Source organism: Pristis pectinata, chromosome 2, assembly GCF_009764475.1.
Source record: "Pristis pectinata isolate sPriPec2 chromosome 2, sPriPec2.1.pri, whole genome shotgun sequence".
Classification (NCBI taxonomy): Eukaryota; Metazoa; Chordata; class Chondrichthyes; order Rhinopristiformes; family Pristidae; genus Pristis; species Pristis pectinata.
In genome coordinates this window covers 61,416,101-61,442,247 of record NC_067406.1, presented here as the reverse complement: position 1 = coordinate 61,442,247, position 26,147 = coordinate 61,416,101, and the positions used below count along the sequence as shown (strand labels likewise).

Genomic DNA, 26,147 nt, shown 5'->3' with positions numbered 1-26,147 from the left:
GTCACAGCTACAGAGAAAGTGCAGTGCAATAAGATGCAAGGTCACAACAAGGTAGATCGTGAGGTCATAGTCCATCTCATTGTACAAGGGAACTGTTCAATAGTCTTATCACAGTGGGGTAGAAGCTGTCCTTAACTCTGGCTCCTGTATCTTCTACCCAATGGAAGAGGAGAGAAGAGAGAATGTCCCGGGTGGGTGGGGTCTTTGATTATGCTGGCTGCTACACCAAGACAAGTCCAACCTCTCATTATAGCTAGTACTCCCCAATCAAGGCAACATCCTGGTAAACCTCTTCTGCACCCTCTCCAAAGCCTCTACATCCTTCCTATAGTGTGGCGACTAGAATTGGATGCAACACTTCAGATGTAGCCTAACCAGTTTTGTAAAGCTGCAACATAACTTCCTGACTCTGAACTCAATGTCTCGACAAGCATGCCTTTTCCCTCTTTACTCTCCTATCAACTTGTGCAGCCACTTTTAGGGAACTATGGATTTGGACCCCAAGATCCCTCTGTACATCAACACCGTTGAGGGTCCTGCCATTAACTGTGTACTGTCCATTTACATTTGATCTCCCAAAGTGCAACACCTCACACTTGGCTGGATTAACTCCATCTGCCATTTTTCCTCCCATATCTGCAACTGATCTATCTCCCGCTGTATCCTTTTACAATCCTCTACATTATCCACAATGCCACCAATCTTTGTATTATCTGCGAACTTACTAGCCCACCCATCCACCTTTTCATCCAGTCATTTTATTTATATGTGTGTATATATCACGAACAGTAGAGGTCCCAGTATGGATCCCTGCAGAATACCACCGGTCATGTACCTCCAGCCAGAATAAGTCCCATCGACCACCACCCCATCTTCTATGGGCAAGCCAATTCCAAATCCAAACGGCCAAGTCACTGTGGATCCCATTTATCTCAATGATGAGGTCCCACATGAGCCTAACATGTAGGACCTCGTCAACCACCTTACCGAAATCACATAGACAACATCCACAGCTTTACCCTCATCAATCACTTTTATCACCTCCTCAAAAATACTCAATCAAGTTAATAAGGCATGATTTGTCCCATATAAAGCCATGCCGGCCGTCCCTACTTAAGCTATGGCTCTCCAAATGCTTATAAATCCTATCCCTAAGAATCCTCTTGAATAGCTTCCCTACCACTGACATAGGACTCACCGGTCTATACAGTGGCATGCAAAAGTTTGGGCACCCCTGGTCAAAATTTCTGTTACTGTGAATAGCTAAGCAAGTAAAAGATGACCTGATTTCCAAAAGGCATAAAGTTAAAGATGACACATTTCTTTAATATTTTAAGCAAGATTACTTTTTTTATTTCCATTTTTTTTTACAGTTTCAAAATAACAAAAAAGGAAAAGGGCCTGAAGCAAAAGTTTGGGCACCCTGCATGGTCAGTACTCAGTAACACCCCCTTTGGCAAGTATCACAGCTTGTGTAGCCAGCTAAGAGTCTTTCAATTCTTGTTTGGGGGATTTTTGCCCATTCTTCCTTGCAAAAGGGTTCTAGTTCTGTGAGATTCTTGGGCCATCTTGAACGCACTGCTCTTTTGAGGTCTATCCACAGATTTTCGATGATGTTTAGGTCGGGGGACTGTGAGGGCCATGGCACAGGTTGTGCCTCTTGAGGTAGTCCATTGTGGATTTTGAGTGTGTTTTGGATAGTTATCCTGTTGTAGAAGTCATCCTCTTTTCACCTTCAGCTTTTTTTTGTTACAGACTGTGTGATGTTTGCTTCCAGAATTTGTTGGTATTTAATTGAATTCATTCTTCCCTCTACCAGTGAAATGTTCCCCATGCCACTGGCTGCAACACAAGCCCAAAGCATGATCGATCCACCCCCGTGCTTAACAGTTGGAGAGGTGTTCTTTTCACGAAATTCTGCATCCTCTTTTCTCCAAACATACCTTTGCTCATTGCGGCCAAGAAATTCTATTTTAACTTCATCAGTCCACAGGACTTGTTCCCAAAATGCATTAGGCTTGTTTAGATGTTCCTTTGCAAAATTCTGACATTGAATTTTGTGGTGAGGATGCAGGAAAGTTTGGGGAGAAAAGGGAAGCAAACATCACACCGTCTGTGAAAAGATAAAGCTGAAGACGAAAAGAGTATGGCTTCTACAACAGGATAACAATCCTAAATACACCTCAAAATCCACAATGGACTACCTCAAGAAGCACAAGCTGAAGGTTTTGCCATGGCCCTTACAGTCCCCCGACCTAAACATCATCGAAAATCTGTGGATAGACCTCAAAAGTGCAGTGCATGCAAGACGGCCCAAGAATCTCACAGAACTAGAAGCCTTTTGCAAGGAAGAATGGGTGAAAATCCCCCAAACAAGAATTGAAAGACTCTTAGCTGGCTACACGAAGCATGTACAAGCTGTGATAGTTGCCAAAGGGGGTGTTACTAAGTACTAACCTTGCAGGGTGCTCAAACTTTTGCTTCGGGCCCTTTTCCTTCTTTGTTATTTTGAAACTAAAACATGGAAATAAAAGAATAATCTTGCTTAAAATATTAAAGAAATGTGTCATCTTTAACTTTATGCCTTTTGGAAATCAGGTCATCTTTTACTCACTTAGCTATTCACAGTAACAGAACTTTTGACCAGGGGTGCCCAAACTTTTGCATGCCACTGTAGTTAACAGGATATCCCCATTTCCCTTCTTGAACAATGGAATGACATTAGCTACTCACAGGTCCCCTGGGGCCCTCCCTGTACCTAGAAAGGACACGAAGATCTTGGTCAAGGTGCCAGCAATCTCATCTCTTACATCTCTCAATAACCTGGGGTATATCCCATCAGGTCCTGGGGATTTATCCACCTTAATGTTCCTAAATCTTAAAATGCCCTTGCATATTAGCACACTCCACACTGATCTCACTATCCTCCACATCCTTTTCCTTGGCAAATACCGACGCAAAGCAGTTACTAAGGACCTTACCCACGTCCTCTGCTTCCAAGCACATGTACCTTCTTTTACCCTTGAGTGGTCCTACCCTCTGCCTAGTTATCGTCTTGCTCTTAATGTAGATGCCTTAGGATTCTCTTTAATCCTACTGGCAAGAACTTTTCATAGCCCCTCCTGGCTCTTCTAAATCCATTCTTGAGTTCTTTTCTAGCTTCTTTATCATTATCAAGGGTCCTGTTTGATTTTAGCTCCCTAAACCTTACATATACTTCCTTTTTCTTCTTGATTAAATTCACCATCTCTCTGGTAATCCAAGGATCCCTTACCTTGCCATCCTTGTCCCTTCCTCCTACTGGACATACCTGTCCTGCACTCTGTGCACTTGGTCTTTAAACACCCTCCACATGTCAGATGCGGACTTGCCCAAAAACAGCTGTTCCCAATTAACTCCCTAGTTCCTGCCTAATACTTTTGTAGTTTGCTCTGCCCCAATTTAGTACTCTCCTGCAAGGTCCATACTTATCCTTATTCATAGCTATCTTAAAACCTGGAGTTGTGATCATTGATTCATCTTCATTAATCAACTTATTCCAACTTTATAAATCAACATTTCTGGTCTGCTATGCTGAAATACTGTCTGGCTTTTCTCGTGCTAAATACCTTACAGCTCTCAAGAATAATTAAAATTAAAATTCTTCCACAACTTAGGTGCTCCTATATCTTTTCACATTCCTGAAGGAATACCAAAACAAAACTCGTCAGTTGACAATAAAATCCTCCTCTTTAATATAAACCAATGTCTTGATGGAGGGTCTCAACCCTAAACGTCAACCATCTCACTGCCTCTGTTGATGCTGCCTGACCCATTAAGTTCCTCCAGTACAGGAAGTCCCCGGGTTACGAACGAGTTCCATTTCTGAGACTGTTTGTAACCCGATTTTGTATGTAACTTGGAACAGTGTCCGCGCATGCGCACTTGGGCCGGGGATTGCAGCCGCACGTGGCCCCAGCCGCACATACGCACTTGGCCTGGGGTTGGGCCAAAGAAGGAGTACCGCCGCCGTGGTAGGATCGGGGGCTGGGCCCGCTTACAAACCGACCACAAAGGTTGGTTCGTAAGTACAGGCGTTCGTAAGTCGGGGACTTCCTGTATTTTGTTTTTTTGCTCCCAATTATATCATCTGCAGTCTCTTGTGTCTCAGCTTCATTGCTTTTTCTGCTTTACCAATACCATGCTTTACGGTGTTTTTTGTATGTTCCTTTATAGTTCCATCCTAAAATCTCTATCTTTTTTTGATCACAATTGCATTTAAATTAAAATCAACTATAATTTCTCATTACCTTGTTCTTTAAGGCAGTCTTATGGAGCAGACAGTTTAGTTACTGAATTCTCCTGCATATGGTATGTGTCACATTTTAAATGGTGTTTATATTCCTTTTTCCATTTGTTCAAGTAACTATCAATTCACTAAAGTAGAGATGGGTAATAATTCTTATGTCGCTAACACCAATATTTAACTCTACTAAAACTTATAACAATAAACAGATAAGAAACTTAAGAGTTCTGAAACATTCAGATAATGTCAATATAAATAGCCTTATATTTTTACCATGCATTTATCAACCTTCCTCTCTACAGGCTTCCCCTTTATCCAGCCTTACAAATTCCAGAATTCTTAATTCTTTTACTGGGTCTTCACTAACACATTACTGGTGTTGCATTCAAATGTCAGACTAAGATCCTAGACATTCATTGGTGCCCAGAGAAACATCACTACGTGGAGCTTTGTTTATGGGCCTGCCACAGAGTTAGCCTTAAATGAGAATACTCTTTAGCTCTTTCTTGTGGTTGAGGTTGGATCTGATGGGTTACAGGAAGTTTGGAGATCAGAAACAATGCTATATGTTGACTTTCTGTGCAGTTTAAGACAAAAAAGATTACTGCAAACTTATCCACCATTAACCATCAAAAGTTACTTACAGTGTTCATGGCATTTTGCTAAATTTTCCAAGTCATCCACATGGTAGTAATCGTAGCCAGATGTTCCAAGCACCTCAAATGGTAAATAGCCAATTATTGGAGGTGCCCTATAACAAATACAGATAGCAAATTAAGGATTAATGGAGGGCAACAATTTGCCACATTTGTTTTGATTTATGCGTTACCTCACCCATTCATAGTTGTTTTCAATATTCACTATCATCAAAAGAAATTGCGTTAATTACTTACAAACATACAGATTAGGGGCAAAGTTAAGCCTGCTACCTTTAGCCTGCTCTGTCACTTAAGAAGATCATGTCTGATTTGATCATAACCTCAACTTTGGATTCCTAGCTTTCCCTGGTATTTTCTCACCCACATGCTTATCAAAAGCCAATCAACTTCCATCTGAAACATATTCAAAGATCCTGCTTCCACTGCTCATTAAAGAGGAGAGCTGCAGAGACACTTGACCTTTGGAGAAAAAAAATCTTGCCTCATCTGCCTTATTTTTAAACTATGGCCCCTAGTTCTAGACTCCTCTACAAACAGAAACATTCTCTCCTCTTCCATCCTAAATGCCAATAGATACAAGCCAACCTTTGTCCAACCTTTAACAATAAGACAACCTACCCATTCCAGGTAATATTGTAGTAACCCTGCTTTGAACTGCTTTCAATACTTTAACATTCTGGACACAGTACTCCAGATGTGGTTTCACCAGTGCCCTATGTAACTTCTCTCCATAACCTCTCTACTTTTGCATTAATTTCCCCAAACAGTAAAAAATAACATTCTGTTAGCTTTCCTAATTACTTTCTTTTCCTGCATACTAGCATTTAGCTGCAGAACACCCAGGTCCCTTTGCATCACAGAGTTCAGCAATCATTCACCATCTGCATAATATGTTTTTTTTTAATTTTACATTTTCCCACATTATACTCCATTTGCCAGATCTTTGCCCGATCACTTAACCTATCCATATCCCTTTCTATCTTCCTTAACTCCTGTTCAAAACTTACTTTCCTCCAACACTGTATCATCAGCAAATTTAGCAATTTAGCTTTGTTAATATGCCAGTCCTTTATATGAATTGTTAAGGTGAGGACCCAGCTTCGACTCCTGTGATGCACCACTTGTTACTTTTGCCATTAATAACTGACGCATATGACTACTCTGTTTCCTTCTTTATCTATCAACATTCTTGTATCTGCATCAATATGTTATCTCCTACAGCAATGAGCTTTTATACATCTAATCAAATGCATTCTGGAAATCTTAGCACAGGCATCCGTTCCCCTTTATCCACAGCTCATGTAACTTCTATTAAAAAAAACTCCAAAACATTAATTGAACACGATTTCCCTTTCACAAAATCATTAAATATACAAATGTAACTTTATCCCATGAACACCATACTTGCTGATATATAAGTGACTTGTGCCTTACTCCCAGCCCAGCACCCAACAACTCAAATTTAAAACTCTTATCTTACTGTTTAAGTCCTGTCATGATTTTGCACCTCCCTATCTCTGCAATATAACAGCATTCTTCATCCAATCAGATCTCTCTCTATCCGCCAAGCTCTAGAAAGTCTATTTCCCCCAATTCCTTTTCCCCACCCCTTGCCTCACCATTGGTATCTAGTTACATAGGCCCTTGACTCTGGATTTCCCTTTGTAAACTCATCTCATTTTCAAACTCTTCGAACCTTTGTTTGCTCAGTACTGTCCACTGCACCCACCTTCCAATTTATATTAGTAAATTACAGTGAAGCATTTTTCTTTGTTAAAGGCATCATATAAATGTGTTGTTTTTAATTCTTCCAGCCTCTCAAATATGATTTTTTTTTAAATCACAGAACAAACCTGTGATCAAGAAACAGAAATTTCCACTCTAAGCTGTGCCTTGATGTAAATTCTTCATTTGGTTCTTCAATTGTGCACATTTCCTATATTTGAAAAAATAATAACTTTTAGGAAATAATGACTGTGTGCAATTAGATCACAACTATTTTTATACTGTAAAATAACATGGTACTGAAATCAGTAGAACCAAAATCTTAAGAGATTTCCTTTGTATACTTTATTATCGTACCTTAACAAACTGTGGTGTAGCTAATCTGACCGTTGCTAAAAAGCAAATTCTTCCTTCAAATGCTGACTCTAGAGGCCGTTCAAATCCATTTTGTGTAGAACAAGGCACTGAATGAAATAATTAAAATCATAATTTGACTGTTTTTTGGAAAGAAACAATGCAAAGCTATAGTAAAAAGTAGCAAATAAAAAGTTCCAAATATTATTGCACCATCAAGTTCATTTTTGAAAGCTACTTAAATAGTCATATTTTGTTTTAGTTTTGGAGCAGTGTGTAACTATGGCCACTCCAGCTTTAAAGGGAACCAAGGGCCTTGTAATTTGTCTTTGTTGGATTAAAAGAGGTTGAGAAATAATATTTCCTAATTTTAAACATTTTGTGATAATTAGATAATGGAGGTGTAAGTAAATATTTAAGTAGAATAATGAATGTAAGATTAAATACAAGTTTAAAATTGGCAATCTTTAAGCAAGATTATTGGAAGGAGATAATGTAGAGGAAGAAGAATTACCAAGGGTTGCTGAGTGCAATTTCTAAGGTTTGAAGGAAGATAAATGAGACTGCTGGTTCTCGGTAGCTCCTTTTTCATTCCTTCCACTATCAGTGCTCTCCCCAACCTCTCTTCTACAATTCTTCCTACCTCTTTTCCTTAATAATCACTCTTTTCTTTTACCATCACTGTGAAATCATTACCTACTTTCTCACCTCATTACCACAACCATTCCCATTTGAATTGCTTCTCTCTCTTGCTTTACCTATTCATTATACTTGAGGATTTTCAAGTGCTGAAGTGTCAACTTGAGCTTTCAAGCTTTTTCTGGATGAAATCTTTTGCTATATCAAGCATTCTTTTCTCTGATTCTTTTGTATTCTTGACTAATTTTAAATTCAATCTGTTTATGTTTTGGTTGCTATTACCCTGCTTTTTTCTACTCTCATGTTAGTTATTCACACCACGATAGCCAAATTAAGAAATACCCCCACTCTTGTCAGGCCCCACCCACCCACTGATTCCAGTCTCAACATGGTGACAGTGGTACATTTTGAGAGCCTTGGGCACCGAATGCAAGTTATGTTTCAAAGAGGGTAAACAACTGAAATGCCATCTAGCACATCAGGATTTCTAGGCATGACAGGAAAAGGATTAATGACTCAGTGCTGGATTTATAATCTTCCCTTGTCAAGTAATGCTTGAAGAAGTGCTAATGAGGGTAGGAATAGAAGGATAAGGCAAATAAATGCATGGCTGAAGAGCTTGTGTAGGCAGGAGGATTCAGCTACTTGGACCATTGGGATCTCATCAGAGGCAGATTGTGATATTATAGCTATTGCATAAACAGGGTTGAGGGGGGTTGAGGGACTGCAGCTCAATATTCCGGAGTACAAATGTGTTTGGCATGACAGAGGTGGCATTAAGAGATGAGGGGGAGTTGCACTATTGACAGGGGAGAACATCATGGCAGTAGATAGATAGGATATCCTGAGGGGAACATCCAGCGAGGCCATATGGATAGAACTTAGAAATAAAAAAAGGGGAATCATTTTGATGGGATTATTAGTAACATGCCTCTCAATAGTCACCAGGAATTAGAAGAGGGAAGTTATGGACAGGTGTAGGAATAAGAAGTGATTTTAACTTCCCTGATATTAACAGGAACTGCCTTAGATGGGGCAGGATTTGTTAAGTGTGTTCAGGAAAGTTTTCTCAAGTAATATATAGATGTTGCTACTACAGAAGAGGCTACACTTGACCTCCTCTCAAGAAATAAAGCTGGGCAGGTGATTGACGTGTTGGTGGGGGAGGTCTTTGGGAACAGTGACCATAATTCTATTAGTTTCAAAAGTTATTGAAAAAGATAGGACTGTTCCTCAAGTTAAAGTCTTAAGCTGAGGGAAGGCTAATTTCAATGGCATCAAACAAGAACTCTCAAAAGTTGATTGGAAGAGGCCATTTGAAGGTAAATGGACAACTGGCAAATGGAAGGATTTTAAAAATGAGATAAGAAGAGTTAAGGCCGGCATGTTCCTGATGGAGTGAAGGGCAAGGCTAGCAAGATTAGGGAACCTCGGTTGACTATGGATATTGAAGGTCTGATCAGGAAAATGACGGAGGCATATATCAGGTATAGGCATCTGGGATCAAGCAAGTTCCTTGAAAAGTACAAAGGATGTAGGAGTGCACTTAAGGAGGAGGAAAACTGCAAAAAGAGGCCGTGAGATATCCCTGGCAGATAAGGTAAAGGAGAATCCTAAAAGGTTCCAAGTATAGTAGAAGGGTAACTATGAAGAGAGTAGGTCCCCTTAAAGATCAATGTGGTAATTGATATGTGGAGCCTGGGAAATGGGTGAAGTCTTAAATGAGGGTCTTTAATACTTCTTGTCTGTTTTTCCCGTAGAGAAGGATATGGAAGCTAGTGAGTTCAGGGAGGGAACAGTGATATTCTGGAGCATATCAACATTACAAAGGAGGAGATGTTAGTGGACCTCAAATGCACAAAGGCGGATAAGTCCTCAGGGCCTGACCAGGTGTATCCTGGGATGTTATGGGAAGCTAGGGAGAAGATTGCCAGGGCCGTGGCAAAAATTTTTACAACTTCAATAGCCACAGGTGAGGTGGCAGAAGACTGGAGGATGGCCAATGTTGTACTTAAGAAGGGCAGTAGAAATAAACCAGGGAACCACGGGCCAGTGGGCCTTACATCACTGGTGGGAATGTTATTGGAAGGCATTCTGAGAGACAAGATTTATTTGCATTTGGAAAGGCAAGGACTGATTAGGAAGAGTCAGCATGGTTTTGTGAATGGGAAATCACATCTCATGAATTTGAATTTTTTTTGAAGAGATGACCAAGAGGACTGACAAGAGCAGGGCAGTTGACACTGTCTACATGGACTTTACAAAGGCCTTTGACAATGTCCTGCATGGTAGGCTGGTCTCGAAGATTAGAACACATGGGATCCAGAGTGAGTTAGCCAGTTGGATACAACATTGGCTTGGTGGGAGGAGGCAGTGGATGGTAGTGGTGGGTTACTTTTTTAGATTGGAGACCTGTGACCAGTGGTGCGCTGCAGGGATCAATGCTGGGTCCCCTGTTGTTTATCATACTATTAATGATTTGGATGAGAATGTAAGGGGCATGGTTAGTAAGTTTGCAGCTGACACCAAACTTGGTGGTATAGTGGACAGTGAAGAAAGTTGTCTATGGTTACAACAGGACATTGATCAACTGAGAAAGTGGGCAGAAGAATGTCAGATGGAATTTAACTCAGGCAAGTGCATTTTAGGAAGTTAAACCAGGACAGGACAAACACAGGAAATGGCAGGGCCCTGGAGGGTGTCGTTGAGCAGAGAGTCCTAGGGGTACAAGCACATAGTTCCCTGAAAGTGACAACACAGGCAGACAGGGTAGTGAAGAAGACATATGGCATGCTTGCCATCATCAGCTGAGGCAATGAGTACAAGAGTTGCAAAGTCAAGTTACAGTTTGAAAATACATTGGTTAGGCTGCACTTGGAATATTGTGTGCAGTCTGGTCACTACACTACAGGAAAGATGTGATTAAGTTAGAGAGGGTGCAGAAAAGATTCATAAGGATGTTGCCTAGATTGAAGGGCTTGAGTTATAAGGAGAGATTAGATAGGCTGGATCTGTTTTCCCCAAGAGCAAAGGAGGATGAGTGGTGACATGAGACGCTAATAAAATTCTGAGAGTCACAGACAGGGTGGATAGTCAGAGGTTGTTTCCTATGGTAGGGGTGTCTAAAACTAGAGGTCACGGGTTTAAGTTAAGAGGGAGATGTTTAAAGGGGATCTGAGGTGTAAATTTTTCACACAAAGGGTAGTTGGTATCTGCAGGAACAATAAACACATTAATGAGGCATCTGGACAGGTACTTGAATGACAAGGCAGAGAGGAATATGGAATTAATGCAGGCAAGTGAGATTAGTTTAGATAGACATGATGGTCAGCATAGATGCCAAACAACCCTACGACTCCAAATGCTTGGAACCTACAAACGAAGTAAACATCATGGATATCAAATAAACTTGTTGAATTTTAAAATAACTTACAGTTATTCAGTGACTTTAAACTGCCTATGAATTTTACATATTCATATACAGGAGGTTCTTTGGGATCTATTGTTCCTCTCAGCATATGGCAACAGAATTCAAGCTGATTGTTTGCTGTAAAAATAAACAAAAAGAAAAATTCTAGTAAGTGTAAAAATATTACTAAAGTGCCAACAAAAGCAAACAACCCCCAATGGACATTTTTATTTGCAGATTAAGATTCATTCTTAGAATGGAAACATCCTACACCACCAACAGCAGAAAACTGTAGTAAATATTTTAGAAATTTACATAACTGATCTTCAAAAATAACAAAAAGAATGTTTCTATTGTGAAGCTATTTGGAAGGTACTTCCAAGTTAAGAATGAACAAACTCCAACTTCCTCAATGCAATATTTTACACACATCACTAGGATTCTGATTTAAATAATGTCCTTAGAGGGTACAGCTTTCAAGCAAGGTAAAATACTTAAATTTAAAATAAACACTAAAAAGTGCAAGCCATCTTCAGTAGCAATCTTCAAATAGTAGCTTTTGGTAAAAAGAAACAATTTTCCCCTGACAATCTTATTTAAATAAAATCACTCAAGGCTGAATTAGAATTTTGACCGAGCAACAGTCAACTGCTTCTCAATATTTCTTAGAAATTGGTAATTCACTAACCATTTGACTTGGAAGGTTAGTATAGTCCCAAAGTGACCAAATGAGACAGAGTTAATCAATGATGATTATCCGGAGTTTATTGTCACCATTACTGAAAGAGGACAAATCAGCAAAGTTGCTTTCCATCTGAAGTTAATAAAATAACTTAAACGTGTAGGCATGTTAGCTTGCAATAAGAAAATTATGATGAATAAAGTTCATTTTGGAATAAAAAAAATTAATTCAAAATCCACACAAGCACTAAGGAATCCTGATGTGGAAATACTTATGTATTCTTTCTGTAATCCATAATTTTTTTTTTGGTAGGACATCAGACAGTATGTTAAACAGTCCATGAATGCAATAGAGCTTATTTTCACAAGAAGATCTGAATTCTGCCATGATTCCAAAATTAACAGTGCATCACAGAGTTTCACTCTGTTGCTGCAAGATCAACAGCTTTGATTTATTGCCATTAAGCCTATATGTGGTGGTCCAGCGATTAATAATCAAGGTCACTGGATGAAACAACCACGGACTAGATGTCTGTAAAATGCATTCCTCAGTTTTGTTTCGTGGTACTTTGTGCATTTGTTTTGTATCTGAATTTCATCTCAGAACTAGGATTAATTGGGTTCTGTTATTTTCTTAAAGCTATGAAAGAAATAATAGGAATCATTCTGAGAACATACATTAACAAGATAGTGGAGCACAAGCCCTGTGAACCTTGCCCATTGAAAAATTATGAATGGCATATATGGAAAGTATATACAAATTATGGCTACTATTGTAAATGGAAAACTATAACCTTCAAGTCCTCAGAAAGATATACCAATATACCCAATTCAAGGAGCAACAAACATTCTGCTGGAGAAACTCAGCAGGTGAGGCAACATCTGTGTGAGGAAAGGAATTGTTGAATTACGGTCAAAACCCTGCATCAGTTCCTCCAGCAGATTGTTTGTTACTCCAGATTCCAGCATCTGCAGTCTCTTATGTACTCAATTTATGGAGCATATTGTTTACATTCCAAGCTAATGTTGAATTACAATATTACTTGGAGATTTCATTGGTATGTTATTCAGATTAGTTATTTGTCATATACACCAGGGTGCAATGAAATTCCTTGTTCACATGACGCTCACAGAATATTGGAGACAATGCAAGAATAAGTTCCTCAACTAAAAGGTTGAGTCACCAAGTTAAACAGGTATCAGATACCATTGAATGGCATAAAACTGCTCCTAAATTTAAAACGTTTTGAATAATGTGCGGTGTGGCCTTCACTTTGAACTTATCCTTTTTGTAATACCCCATCATGAAGTACAGCAAAGAAAAACTAGAGCCTAGGGAGACAAGATTTTAATCACCACAATAATTATAACCACCAGGACAATAAATATTTAATGTTCTGGGACCCAGATATTCAAAAATAAGTATCAAATAACTTTCTTCTCTGTACATGCAAGTTACTTCTTTTATCCACAAAGAAAAAACTATGGAGGAAAAAAAGATGGTGACACTCATCATTGGCATGGAACAAAAAGGGTAAGCTATTTGAATGATTTGTTGCTATATGATCATTCTGAACAAATTCCTTTGGCACTTAATCAAATTATATACTTGGGAATAAAATAAAATATTCTGGGGACTGCACACACTAAGGAATAAAAGGTCTAGAAATTAGACTGTACAAATGCAGTAAGGCAAGTTCAAAACATGATGGATTTTCTGGGTACATTAATGCCAGCCATTCCCATTGTACTGTTATCTTGATGTAAAACTTTCTCATTCCCAAGCATTCTTTTTCAAATGTCTATCTTGTCCAAATGACATAAACAGTGGTACAGCACCCAAAATGTGTCTCCACTGAGATCTTCAACCATATTGGTCCAAGTAACGTCAGGCCCTGTTCCTTAAAGAACTAGCTTTTACTGACACTAAAGGCTCAAATTGAACATTACTTAAAAAGCTAATCACTATAGCTTTACATTCATTGTCATTATACACAATCAAGGGATCACTGTTTCCCAGTAGACCATAAATTTTGAACCAGGTTTGAAGTCTCCGTTCTCACTCTTTCCTTCAGTCAACCAGAAACCCTACTGGCACACTGAAGGCGAAGGTGAATTTCATCATCAACATCTGCTTTCACAGTCTTCCAACTCCATTGGAAGAATAAGCAAACCAACATTAGCGTCTTCTCCGATGCCAAACATCCCTAGCTCTGAGAGACCTTAGTTATACTCGACAGATTCCGCAGGGCAGGCCATGTCACTTACATGCCTGACATCAGACTTCTAAAACAGACGCACTATTCTGGGCCATTAGGCAGTCAAAAGAAGCAATTCAAGGATGTTTTCAAAGCCTCCTTGAAAAACATTCAACATCCCCACCGACTAAAGAGAATCCCTGTCCCGTGACCTGTCAAGTGGAGAAATATCCAAAATACCACTGAGAACCTCAAGGCCACATGGAAAGTACAGTGCAGGGCAAACAGCAAAAGGAGTTCACTACCACACAACCCACCAATCAGCCCAAACCATCAGGCATCTGATGCCCCATTTATGGTCAAGTCCAAGGTTACACACTGGCCTCATCAGTTACCTCGGAACACAAACAGAGTAAAAACAAGTCATTGTTGATCCTGAGGGACTACCTCACAAGACAACTCTACACGAAGCTCACACTCAACACTTACCCTTCCAGCTTCAAATACTTTGCTGCAACTAAAAATAGCCTACAGTGTGCATTTGTCCAGATCTTATACTGCTCCTTATGGATTTAATATGAATGCAAGAGTTATCTTCCAGGCCCCACACATGCTTATAAGGACCAGGTTACCCTCACTCACAGCTTCCTAGTCTCAGGATTATTCTAGCCTGCATATGTATATCGCATCTTAAAGTTTGCTAATCACGGCTGCATTATTTGGAAGTCATTGACACTCTCCATTTCACCAGAGATGACTTCATGTACTTCTCCACCAGAACACAGCAGCAGGCAGAACCTGTACAGGTTTGATTAGAAACTTTCCCAGAGTGTAGGCATTTAAATGTTACACTCATGTCCAGTAAAAGCACTCCTTAGCAACTTCCTGTCAGGAGTACTTGACTGTAGACCTGGAGGTCCTCTGTAAGAGTGGCTCCTTTGAATGAAAGATATCTTTCCTGTGGGTGATATGATCCGTCAGCCTCTTGACTATCTTGTTAAGAAAAAATCTGGAAGAAAGTTCCCTGCCCTCAGGAACCACTGATATTAGGTTAACTGCTGCTATGTGTGAGTGGGTGGCAGGATAGTCAGAGCTTGTGAAAGAGAATAGGTTAAAGGGAAACAAGTGAGGGAATGGGACTGCCATGGGAGATGGTGTGAACTTAATAAAATAAATGACTTCCTTCTATGTCATATGGAAATATGAAATTCAGTACCAATCCATTATATTATCTGCATTTGAAAAACAAGACAAACTGAAGGGTGTTGACAGGGCAATAAGCAGCGACAGGAAATAAGGACCAAGATAACAGCAGAACTGGTTTGTCCTGACACAAACAGAAAAAGGGAGTGACCTGAAATTCTTTCTATTTGCCCTCATTAATCTGTTAACCAGACGTTCTCAGTAAACATCATCATCACCCAGGCAACCCTGGTTTCACCTTCTAAGAGATATTCCTTTTGCCTTATTCATCTTTTCACCTCCTGCTCTGCAACTTAAAACCAGTTGGTTTTCCCATTTTTCAGTTCTGATGAAGGGTCTTTGACCTGAAACATTCTCACAGTTACTCTTTCCACTGATGCTGCCTGAACTGCTGTTTCCAGCATTTTCTGTTGTTGTTTCGGATTTCCAGCATCTAGTTTTTGATTTTCAATTTTCAATAAACTGACTTGTGCCACTTGGAATGCAAACTACCAATTGGTGGAGTGGTAGACAGCGAAGAAGGTTGTCCAAAGATACATCAGAACACTGATCAGCTGGAAGGTTGGGCAGAGTGCTGGCAAATGAAGTTTAATCCAGACAAGTGCAAGGTAATACACTTTGGGAGGTTAAATTCTGCTAAGACATATAGAGTAAATGGCAAGGACCTTAAGAGTGTTGATGTACTGAGAGACCTTGGGGTGCAAGTCCATAGCTCACTCAAAGTGATGACATGGTGGATTGGTATGCTTGCCTTCCTAGGCCAAGGCACTGAGTACAAGAGTTGGGACGTCATGTTACAGCTGGACAAACATTGGTTAGACTGCACTTGTACAGTATTGTGTACAGTTCTGGTTGCCACACTACAGGAAGGATGTGGGAGCAACAGAGAGAGTGCAGAAAATATTCATCAGGATGTTGCCTGGAATGAAGAGCTGTAGTTATAGGGAGAGATTGGATAGGCTGGGTTTGTTCTCACTGCAATGGAGGAGGCTAAGGGGTGACCTTATAAAGGTTTATAAAATTATAAAGGGACATAGGTAGGATAGAGAGTCAGAATCTTTTTCTGAAGGGAGAGGAATCTAGAATTAGAGGGCACAGGTTTAACGTGAGAGGGGTGAAATTTAAAGGAGATAATGAGCAAGTTTTCCCCACACAGAGGGTGGTGGTTATATGCAACAAGCTGGCAGAGGACATTGATGGTGGCAGATGCAATTACAAAGTTCAAAAGGTGTTTACGATTTGGCATGTCAGCAAAGACTTACAAATTTCCATATAGTGGAGAGCATTCTGACTGGTTGCATGGTTCTGCTGTGTATCGAGCCTCCAATGCACACGATTGCAAGAGGCTGCAGAGGGTTATAGACTCAGCCAGCTTCATCATGGGCACAATCAGAATTATCATCACAAATATATGATATGAAATTCACTTCATATGAACCTCCCCACCATTGAGGACACCTTCAAGATGCGGTATCCATCATTAAGGACCCTTGCCATCTGGGACATGCCCTCATCTCATATTCAACAATTTGGGAGCAACTTCTTCCCCTCCGCCATCAGATTTCTGAACGGTCCATGAACACTACCTTGTTATTCCTTTTACTTGTACTATTTATTTTTGTCTTTGCACTGTACTGCTGCTGCAAAACAACAAATTTCACATCATATGTCAGTGATAATAAATCTAATTCTGGGGGCAGTTTGGACAGATACTTGGATAGGAAAGGTATAGAGGGATACAGGCAAGTGGCTTTAGTGTAGATGGGCATTATGATTGGCATGGGTGAGCTGGGCCAAAAGGGTCAGTTTCTGTGTGAAATGCTTCTATGATTCTATGGGACTGCGATCTGTTGTTCTAAGCATATCAGCCAGGGGAAGCATCAACTCCTCATTTATCTTATTAGGCACCGTAAGAATTTTGTACATTTGAATGAGATCACCGCACATTCTTCAACACCCAAGGGACTACAGGCTTTAACTTGATCTTCAAATGATAAACTAACCATCCCAGGAATCAATCTGGTGAACCTTTGGCAAACATATCCTTCCTTATGTAGGGAGACTAGACCAGTACATAATATTCCAGATGTAGTCTCACCAGGGTCTTGTATGATTGGAGCAAAATGTTTCCACTCTTGCAAAATCCTTTTGCAATAAAGGCCACTTATTTTTTGCTTTCCTATTTGCTTGCTGAAATTGCACATCGACCTTACAGGGATTTGTGTGCAAACTACCAAAACATAATTTGCTACAATAAGTAGTCCATTGCCTGGACTATTCTGAAGAAGTCCTGCTGTTTGCAACAGAATGGGTCTTCATAACCATGGTGAATGCAATTTGCTGCACCATCTCACCATCATGGGGGCTTAACCCTTATCATCAGTATAGAATGAGCAGTTCTGTTGGAGTTTCCCTCTCCAAAGCTGTTGCCAGATCTACTGAGTATTTCTAGCATTTTCCGTTTCTCCAGCATCTGTAGTTTTTTTTCCCCCAACTAATCCCCCTTGTGTAAGATATTAGTACCTGCCTTTCATGCACCATTGCCCATCCTCCTGAGGTGGGTGCTCGGCTTGCAATAACTTTACAATGGTTAGTAAAATGCTGTTCGCTTTCAGCCTCTAAGCAAACATCCAATTCGAAGTTACTGCTGGACTGTTGTATGCTCCTTGACACTGTTTGCAGGTTTGCCAATACACTAAACTTTTCATTGTGATATCCATTAGCCAAAATCTCATCCAAGTCCCCTGCAACAGCATCTATTTGCAACTCTCCACCCAGACAGCTGTTATCCATGAACCTTTACCATTCGCTGGCCAACAGACTCACCACATGTTGATTTCACTTCTTAAGTTAATTTGGTATCCAAACTGATAGTAGGGAGTGTTTAAACAAGTAACATTTAACTTCATCTTTGTTCTCTTCTCACTCTTCTACTATTGCTTGGAAAGTGTGCAATTCTTAACTATCTGATAAGAGAAAGGCACATGTAGAAGGTTGTGATGAAGGGATCTGAGAGGAGGGGTAAGCAAGAGGTGTAAACTTACACCATTTGTAGCATATACATCAGAAGTGATTGTGAAAATGAGAGGGAAGTGGGATACAAGGAAGATTATATAAGAGGATACTCATTGTCAAAGGTTGCACCCCCCTGGCTGACCACAGATGCAGTAATGGCCCCTCCAATAATGGCAAGCACTGTCTCCTTTTTAAGGTAAAGAGAAGCACCTACACCTGTTCCCTCCCAGTCATCTGTAGCTGCCTCCAATAAGAGAGACAGAAAGCAGGTCAGTGAGTCCAAAGTGCATATCTGGGTGATGTGCCTGCCATGGATAAATAGGCGATAGCACACTGAAGATTGAGGCGAGGATGTGAAGACTACAGTAATGGTCAGTGTGTAAGAGTGTAATGAACAATTAGAAGTTAGGTACAAGTCACGATTGGTGGTAGGCTGAGTGATGGACTGTAGTCCAGTGAGCAGAGTGTGAAGCTGAAGCAGTGGGATATGACATTTGAAGATACATTCACTAATATATGCAAGGTCATCAAATTTTCTGTAGAAGACTTGGGGCTTAACTCAGGGCACTGAACTACAAATCTACTCCTCTCACTATCTTCTGTGTGGTTATTTTGAGGATATTGTACCAAATATCTGTCTACCTTCCCTACCCACTCTGCATCAAATGAATCAGGAGGTCTCATTTCCCCTCCAACTGCACCAAGGCCTTCAATGCAGCATCAGAAAAATCATGAAGCCCGTTTACCCCCATGTCATTGCCATTCTTGAATATGTTCTAGGTCACCTGCCAGTGTTATTACAGTTGTAATGCAGTTCCCCTTTAAAAGACATAGATTAACCTTAAAGTGTTTCAGAAGTAATATAGTGAAGATAATGCAAATCTGAAAATAAAAGGTCAAATTCTAGAAAAACTCAGCAGTTTCAGTATTAGTTACCAATATTAGTAAAATGGCACAAGGTAACTATCCTTGGTATACCAATACTTTCTAATGCAAAAGGAATAAATGATTATGTTCTATGACTGATGCTTCATGATTATGTAACTGAATTTTGGCAAAAAAAATTTGAAATACAACTCACATAAGATTTGGGCTAAATTTCATAAACTGCAACCAAAACAGAAACCCCATCAGACTGAGTACTGAGAGAGTACCATATTTTGGATGAACTGTTAAACCTGAATTCTATTTGCACTCTCAAGAGATTGCACATTTTCCTGAGACCAAACACCAGTGCTCTCAACAGCAGTTCTTTCAGCATCCAAGCCAACACTTATCATACACACCTCTGAATAAATTCATGACTAAGCTATTTTAAGATAATACTCAGTTGTACTCAAAGATGAACAAAAAGATGGCAGTTTTATCTTTTATTTTATTTGCACAAAGTTGACAATGAAAAAGATGCATTTTTAAATACTTTAGTAAGAACTTACTGCTTGTCAAACAAAATTTTACTGGATTGTTCAGAAGTAGAATTGTTCATAATTTTAATTTTGGAATGGGGAAAATATGAAAAGATGAATTTTGTTTTCATATATTGAACAAATGATTACTTCATTACCCAACTTCTTTCGATCACTGTGGAAGTCATTAATGGTTGTGCACAATGGTTGTACTTTTCCACAAGTATACAGAATCACCTGTCAGAAGCATATCCAGGAAAATTAATTATGTGCAATTTTATCTGTGATACAAGCTTGCTGTCTTCAGCATGAAAAAAATTACAGATAAACTACTTGCATTAGAAAAATTCCCCACGTTATGAAAAAGGGTCTTCTTTTATACATCTTGAGGCAAGCCTAAAGTTTTGGATTTTCTTTGAGCTAACTTGTGTTCGCCCAGCTCAATGGTAAATTAAAAACTCTGCATAATATTTCAACACTCAAGAAACATGAGCGTGCATTTGTTATGGAACCCTATCCCAAAAGAACAAACAGCACTTCTATGGCAAGTGTTTAAGCACCAGAGAACTAAATAACATTTAAAAGAATGAAATAAAGGGAAAATCATATTGGTAAGACAAATGTGCATTCGGGAAATGCAACTAACTTTAAAAATATGCCAAGGAGGCTGATCTATTGGGTGGCCACATAGGGTAACATGTGGTGGTGGGGAGGTGGGGGGGTGGGGGTGGAAGAAGAGAGGAAGGGAAATATCAGAAAAACTATAGATATTAGAATTCTAAAAATAAAATACAGATATTGCTAGAAACAAAGTGAGCAAGTAAAGGCAGCATCTATATAAAGAGTTATAGAGTTAAAGTTTCAGAGATGGACCATGTGAAACTGAACTCAAGGTGGAAACTGGCAGAAAAAGTAATGAAATCTTGAAGTTCTGTAATGAAATAGCACTAATACAGCTGTCAATGCATCAGGAAAAAGGTTTGAGGGAGGGATGCTGAGCAGAACAGAAACAATGATTGTTCCACATAATCCACATTATCTATCCGTAATATTACCTTTTTTTTCCCTTCTGCACAGAAACTGCCTGATATGCTGGTCATTTCTAGCACTGTACTTTCAGCAACAGTTCTGACTTGCATTTCACATCTTTCAGGTGTCCCTTTGATTATTTTTCCCTCTTCTTTCTCTAGCTTCCCTCATTAATTAACCAGATGGCGCTGTAAACTTTAGAGCCCTGAGCAACCCTAGACTCACCTTAGAGATATTTCTTTTATAATATTCATCCTTCCCCCATTCTCTCTGCTACATAAAACTAACTTGCCTTCTCACTTTTCCAGTTCTGACGACAGGTCTTTGACCTGAATGTTAGGTCTATTTCTCTTCCCACAAATTCTGCATCACCTGTTCAATTTTACTAAAGGATATTTGATAGCCTTTCCTAAAATACTAACAAAACCAAAGCCACCTACCTTCACTCTGTTACATCTTGCAGAACATACAACACAAAAATCAATGTGCTGTTATAGTGAAAGACAATAGTGAAAGACTTGATGGAAGATTCACCATCTTGCTCAGGGAAAAAAAAATCTTTGGTTAAAAAGCCTCCTGAAGCAACAACTACCCAGAATTTCAAAATTTGAAAACCTTTTGTTTCTTAATGAAATGAAGGAAGTTTGATTATTCATGCAACCTTCTAAAAAAAACTGTACTGTCAAGAGAATAAGCAACCTGCTTCCAGTTGATATGATGAAAAATAGAAGTAAAAACACAATTCAGGAGTTAATGAAAGTAGCATTATTATATGAAATTTGAAAAGTACTTAATGAAATAACACATAATATTTGCTAGGTAAACTGATGTTCATGGGATTAAAAGAACCAAATGGCATTCTGGAAACAACATTGGTTAAGGAAGAGAGCAGTGATGAATGTTTGTGGGCAAGCTGGAGAGAAGCATTGCTGTAACTCAGGGACAATATTCAGATCAATGTTTTTTTAAAATTTATTTGACAATAAAGCCCTGCTACCATTTTAAAGCTGTGGATGTTATGAAACATATAAAATGTTAATCATGAATTTTATACATCAGAAAGACAAAAATCACCTGATTAATTGGACAGACAGATAGCAGATGCAATCCATTGAAAGGGAGAGAAAGATATTGCTTGGAAGAATGGTAATAATCTTAATGATAGCTTTTTAATGTTCTGAAGGTGGAGAAAGAGCTAGTATGTTTATCCACACAAATGTGAAAGTGATAAGGAAACAAATTTGGGACCTAAGTACTAAATACAAAATCCAGAAAGCTACGCTAAGCCTTTGTAATTCATTGTTTAGGTCCCAGCTACAGTGCTACACTTAAAAATGATTACAATGTCTTTGAGTAAGCACAGAGGAATTTTACTAGGCTTGTACCAGAGCTATAGGACTTCAGCTACATAGAGACATCAAAGAAGTTCGGATAGTTTTACTTAAAACACAAGATTAAAAGTAGCATTATGTATTGCTAGGAACTAATTATGATATGCTGCTAGTGTGTGCAGTCTGCTCATCATTGGCTGCACGCATAATCATTTTAATAAAGTAGATAGCACAAAGCTGATGGTCTGCCTGCACTACAATGAACTAGAGTATATTAATTACACAACAGCCCCCTTGTTCTTTTAGGGAATAACCCAAATTAACTTCCAGTTTTCCCCAAATGGTGGAAGATCAGCAACCAGCTTAAATAGATTTAAGGCAATGACAAAAGAACCAGATATAGGATGAGAAGAGAATTGTTTTTATCTAATACAACATTATGATTTGGAATAAGCCATAAGGGTAAAGAAATCATATTGAATAATAACATTCAAAAGGAGATCAGCTAAATACCTGAAGGGAAAATACCTGCAGAGCTATGATCGAAGTGCAGGAGAATAGGCACAAGCAGATGAAGTTCCTGCTTCTTTCTAGTGTCATTTGCAGTTAGTTTCTAAGTTATTGGCTTTCACTGCAATGTCAGTCAGTGAACAAAATTTAGGTGTGATAATTTAAAAGGGCAAACACAAAAGGATGAAAATGAATATCCTGAAGACAGGCTACCTGGATAATGACACAATTGCCATGTCAGCCAACATTAATTGCTCTCTTCACTGGCTCATACCATAGTAGGGGACCAAATACAATGAGTGATAGCTCCAGCAAAAGCTAGACAGCACTATCTAAAGCCAGCCTATTCCTCTTACTAGAGTGGCATTGTGGCTGCAGAAGACATAGGCAAGTATTCTGGTACTTACTGACTTGGTTGACACTCAAAAATAGCATGTTAAGAAACAAATACAATCCACGGTTTTCCATTACCACACTGGCTGTCTTACAATAACGCAGCACTTCCGGATGAACTCAGTACCTTTTATCCATGCTTCAAAAGGGAGAATAATGACATTCCTACTTGAGCCCCCACAGCTCCGGACGACCCTATGATCTCAGTTTCCAAGAGAGATGTCAAAGCATCCTTCAAGAGAGTGAACCCATGAACAGCATTCAGCCCAGATGGTGTACCTAGCCGAGTGCTGAAGATCTGTATAGACCAACTGGCTGGCATATTCAGGGACATCTTCAACCTCTCACGTCTGTGGTCTGGGGTTTCCACCTGCTTCAAAAGAACCTTGATAGCACTGGTGCCGAAGAAGGGCATGGTGACCTGCCTCAATGACAACTGTCTAGTAGCATTTACATCCACCGTAATGAAGTGCTTCAAGAAGTTGGTTATGGCACGAATCAACTCCAGCCTCAGAAATTACCTGGATCTCCTTCAATTTGCCTATCACCACAACAGGTCAAAAGCAGATATTATTTCACTGGCTCTTCAGTTGGCTCTGATCATCTGGACAACAGTAATGCATATTTCAGGCTGCTGTTCATTGACCACAGTTCAATGTTCAACACTTTCATTCCCTCCAAACATCACCAAGCTCCCAGACCTAGGCCTCTGTACCTGGATCCTTGACTTCCTCATCGGCAGACCTCAAATCGGTACAAATCAGTAACGACACCTCCTCCTCACTGACCACCAACACAAATGCACCTCAAGGATGGATACATAGTCCCCTGCTCTACTCTCTTTACGCCCACACCCACGTCGCTAAGCACAGCTCCAATACAATCCATAAATTCACCATCGACACCATTGTTGTTGGCTGAATCACAGGTGATGATGTGTCAGTGTACAGGAATGAGATAGAATATCTGGTTGAGTGGTGCTGCAATAGCAACCTCACACTTAAATCAACAAAACTAAGGAGCTAATTATTCACTTCAAAAAGGGAAAGTCAGCAGACCGCATACCAGTTCCCACGTGAGTCAGATGCGGAGTATGCAGCTTCAAATTCCTTGGCATTAACACCTTGGATGACCTGTCGCCAGCATATACTGTAGATGCAATCATGAAGGTGACGCGCCATCACCTCTACTTTTTTCTTTAAGAAATCGAAGAAGGTTTGGCATGTCACCAAATATTCCAACAAACTTCTACAGAGGCATTGTTGAAAGTATCCTGACTGATTCCATCATGGCCTGATATAGCAATTCTATTGCACGGTAACACAAGAGACTGCAGACAGTTGTGGACACAACCCTGTCCATGATGGGCACAGCCTGCCCAGCATTGACAGTATCTACATGAGGCGCTGCCTCAAGAAACCAGCATGCATCAAGGATCTGCACCATCTGGGTCATGCCCTCTTCTTGCTGCTACCGTAAGGTAGGAGGTACAGAAGCCCAAATTCCCACACCACCAGGTTCAGGAACAGATACTTCCCTACAACCATCAGGTCCTATCTCAGCAATGGAACACAACAGACCACCTCTTGCACCACCATGGACTTGTCTTAGATTGTGTCTTTGTTTTTTTTGCACTAAAGGTCTTGCTTTTGCACTTTTTTTTATTATTATTATACTTCATGTACAAAATATGCATAATTTATAATGTGTGTTGTCTGTACCTACGTGCCCGTGATGCTGCTGCAGGTTTTTCATTGTATTGTACCTCACCATATTTGCGCACGTGGCAGTAAACTCGACTTGACTTAATGGAAGCAGGGAAGCTCTCCAGACATGTTACAAAGTTAATGGAAGGAAACATACCAGGGAATAGCTTCTGAAGTCAAGCACTAGCAAAATTTATGCTGTGGAACAAAAAGTCCAATGACTACACACTCCAGTGTCAGTCAATGAATGCATCTTCAAATGTTACATCCCATAACTGCACCAGTAGTTTCAAACACAAAATTCCTGTCTTCCAGGAGAGTGGAGCACAAACACAGGCTCCAGCAGCTTGCCAGCAGTCAAACTGGATGACCTTACCCCAGTGGAGAATATAATGTATGCCAACTGCAGAGTGTCTGTAATGAAATTCATTGTTAACAGAATGGCTTAAATAGAAGCTGGCATCTTTATACTGGACTCCTCCACTCACAACCCTGTTCCCCTCAACTCACAATCTCAACACATTTGTAAGCTGCAGATAGTACTGCTAAGAATCTTTTATTTCCACACCCACCCTGCCTCCAAAGACCCCTGCCTTGAGCACAACTCTATCTTAATGCAGATTCTTTTGGATAGCCAAGAACTGCAACCAGTGGTAGAAACGAGGGAAGATTAGGACACAGTTATTTACAGAATTGAAGGAATGCTCAGCAGTAGGCAAGAATCCCCTCAAAAAGCATTGAAAGCATTCTATTTGCAGTTTGGTTGCAGATTCATTGGTTTCAGATTCACTGGCTGTTGTCAGGAACCAAAACGTGCTTAGTGCTGCCTAGAGTTCTTTATTGTGCTGAATGGGAGTAGCCTGCTAGATACTGAAGGACTTCCAAGGATTCTGCCCAACAAATTGCTCACATGCCTTGTTAGATTTGTCGGCACTTACCTTGGGATACAGAATATTTGAGAGGAATAACAAAAAGGCACACAGAACAAGACAAACTGATAGAAAATGAGAGCAGGGAAGGAGGGGGAAAGAGAAGTAGGTTTTTCCAGCAGGAAGCCATATCCAGCAAGGATCTTTAGTTAGTAATTGTCCTCCCCAAATTCCAGCGAGGACCACACAAGATGCATCTATGCTTCAGGAAGGATGTCCTCATGATAATAGGCCACCTGCTCCAAACTTGGGACAGGACAAAATTGTTTTGCTAAAGGATATCAAGCTCATTGTGGCTAGGATGAGTTGGAGATACGTTCACACTTTTCTTGCCCATTGTGGCATAAAGGAGACCATTAATGCTTGCTTTTCTACGAGCTCAATGAATTTTATTCTCTTTTGCCAGATAGCAGGCAGCATATAACACTGTAATACTTGCAACCTTCCCAACGGTGTAGGATTTCACTGACCACACAAATGTTATTACACTGTAGAAGGAAAGAAATGTGTCTTTCAATAGCTTGTTGCCACAGGACCATAAACTGCTTTCGAACCACCAGGCCAAATCAAGCATTAGTGATGGACTGACTATGCCATTCACTGACTACATAGTTTTTGACACTAGGGCATAACATGCATTCAACAGATGTCACTGGGCCATGCTGCAGAATCCTT

General features: G+C 39.9%; 1 protein-coding gene across 10 annotated transcripts in view; it reads right to left on the bottom strand.

Moving 5' to 3' along the window:
* The window catches only part of clocka (clock circadian regulator a), a 93,829-nt gene that overhangs the window by 30,007 nt on the left and 37,675 nt on the right, over positions 1-26,147 (bottom strand). For all 10 annotated transcript variants that reach the window (XM_052010006.1, XM_052010014.1, XM_052010012.1 and 7 more), the window contains 4 exons: positions 11,096-11,209; positions 7,027-7,133; positions 6,798-6,880; positions 4,930-5,036 (listed from right to left, as the gene is read on the bottom strand). In XM_052010006.1, coding sequence (XP_051865966.1) covers positions 4,930-5,036; positions 6,798-6,880; positions 7,027-7,133; positions 11,096-11,209 — 411 coding nt within the window. The remainder of the gene's footprint in view (positions 1-4,929; positions 5,037-6,797; positions 6,881-7,026; positions 7,134-11,095; positions 11,210-26,147) is intronic.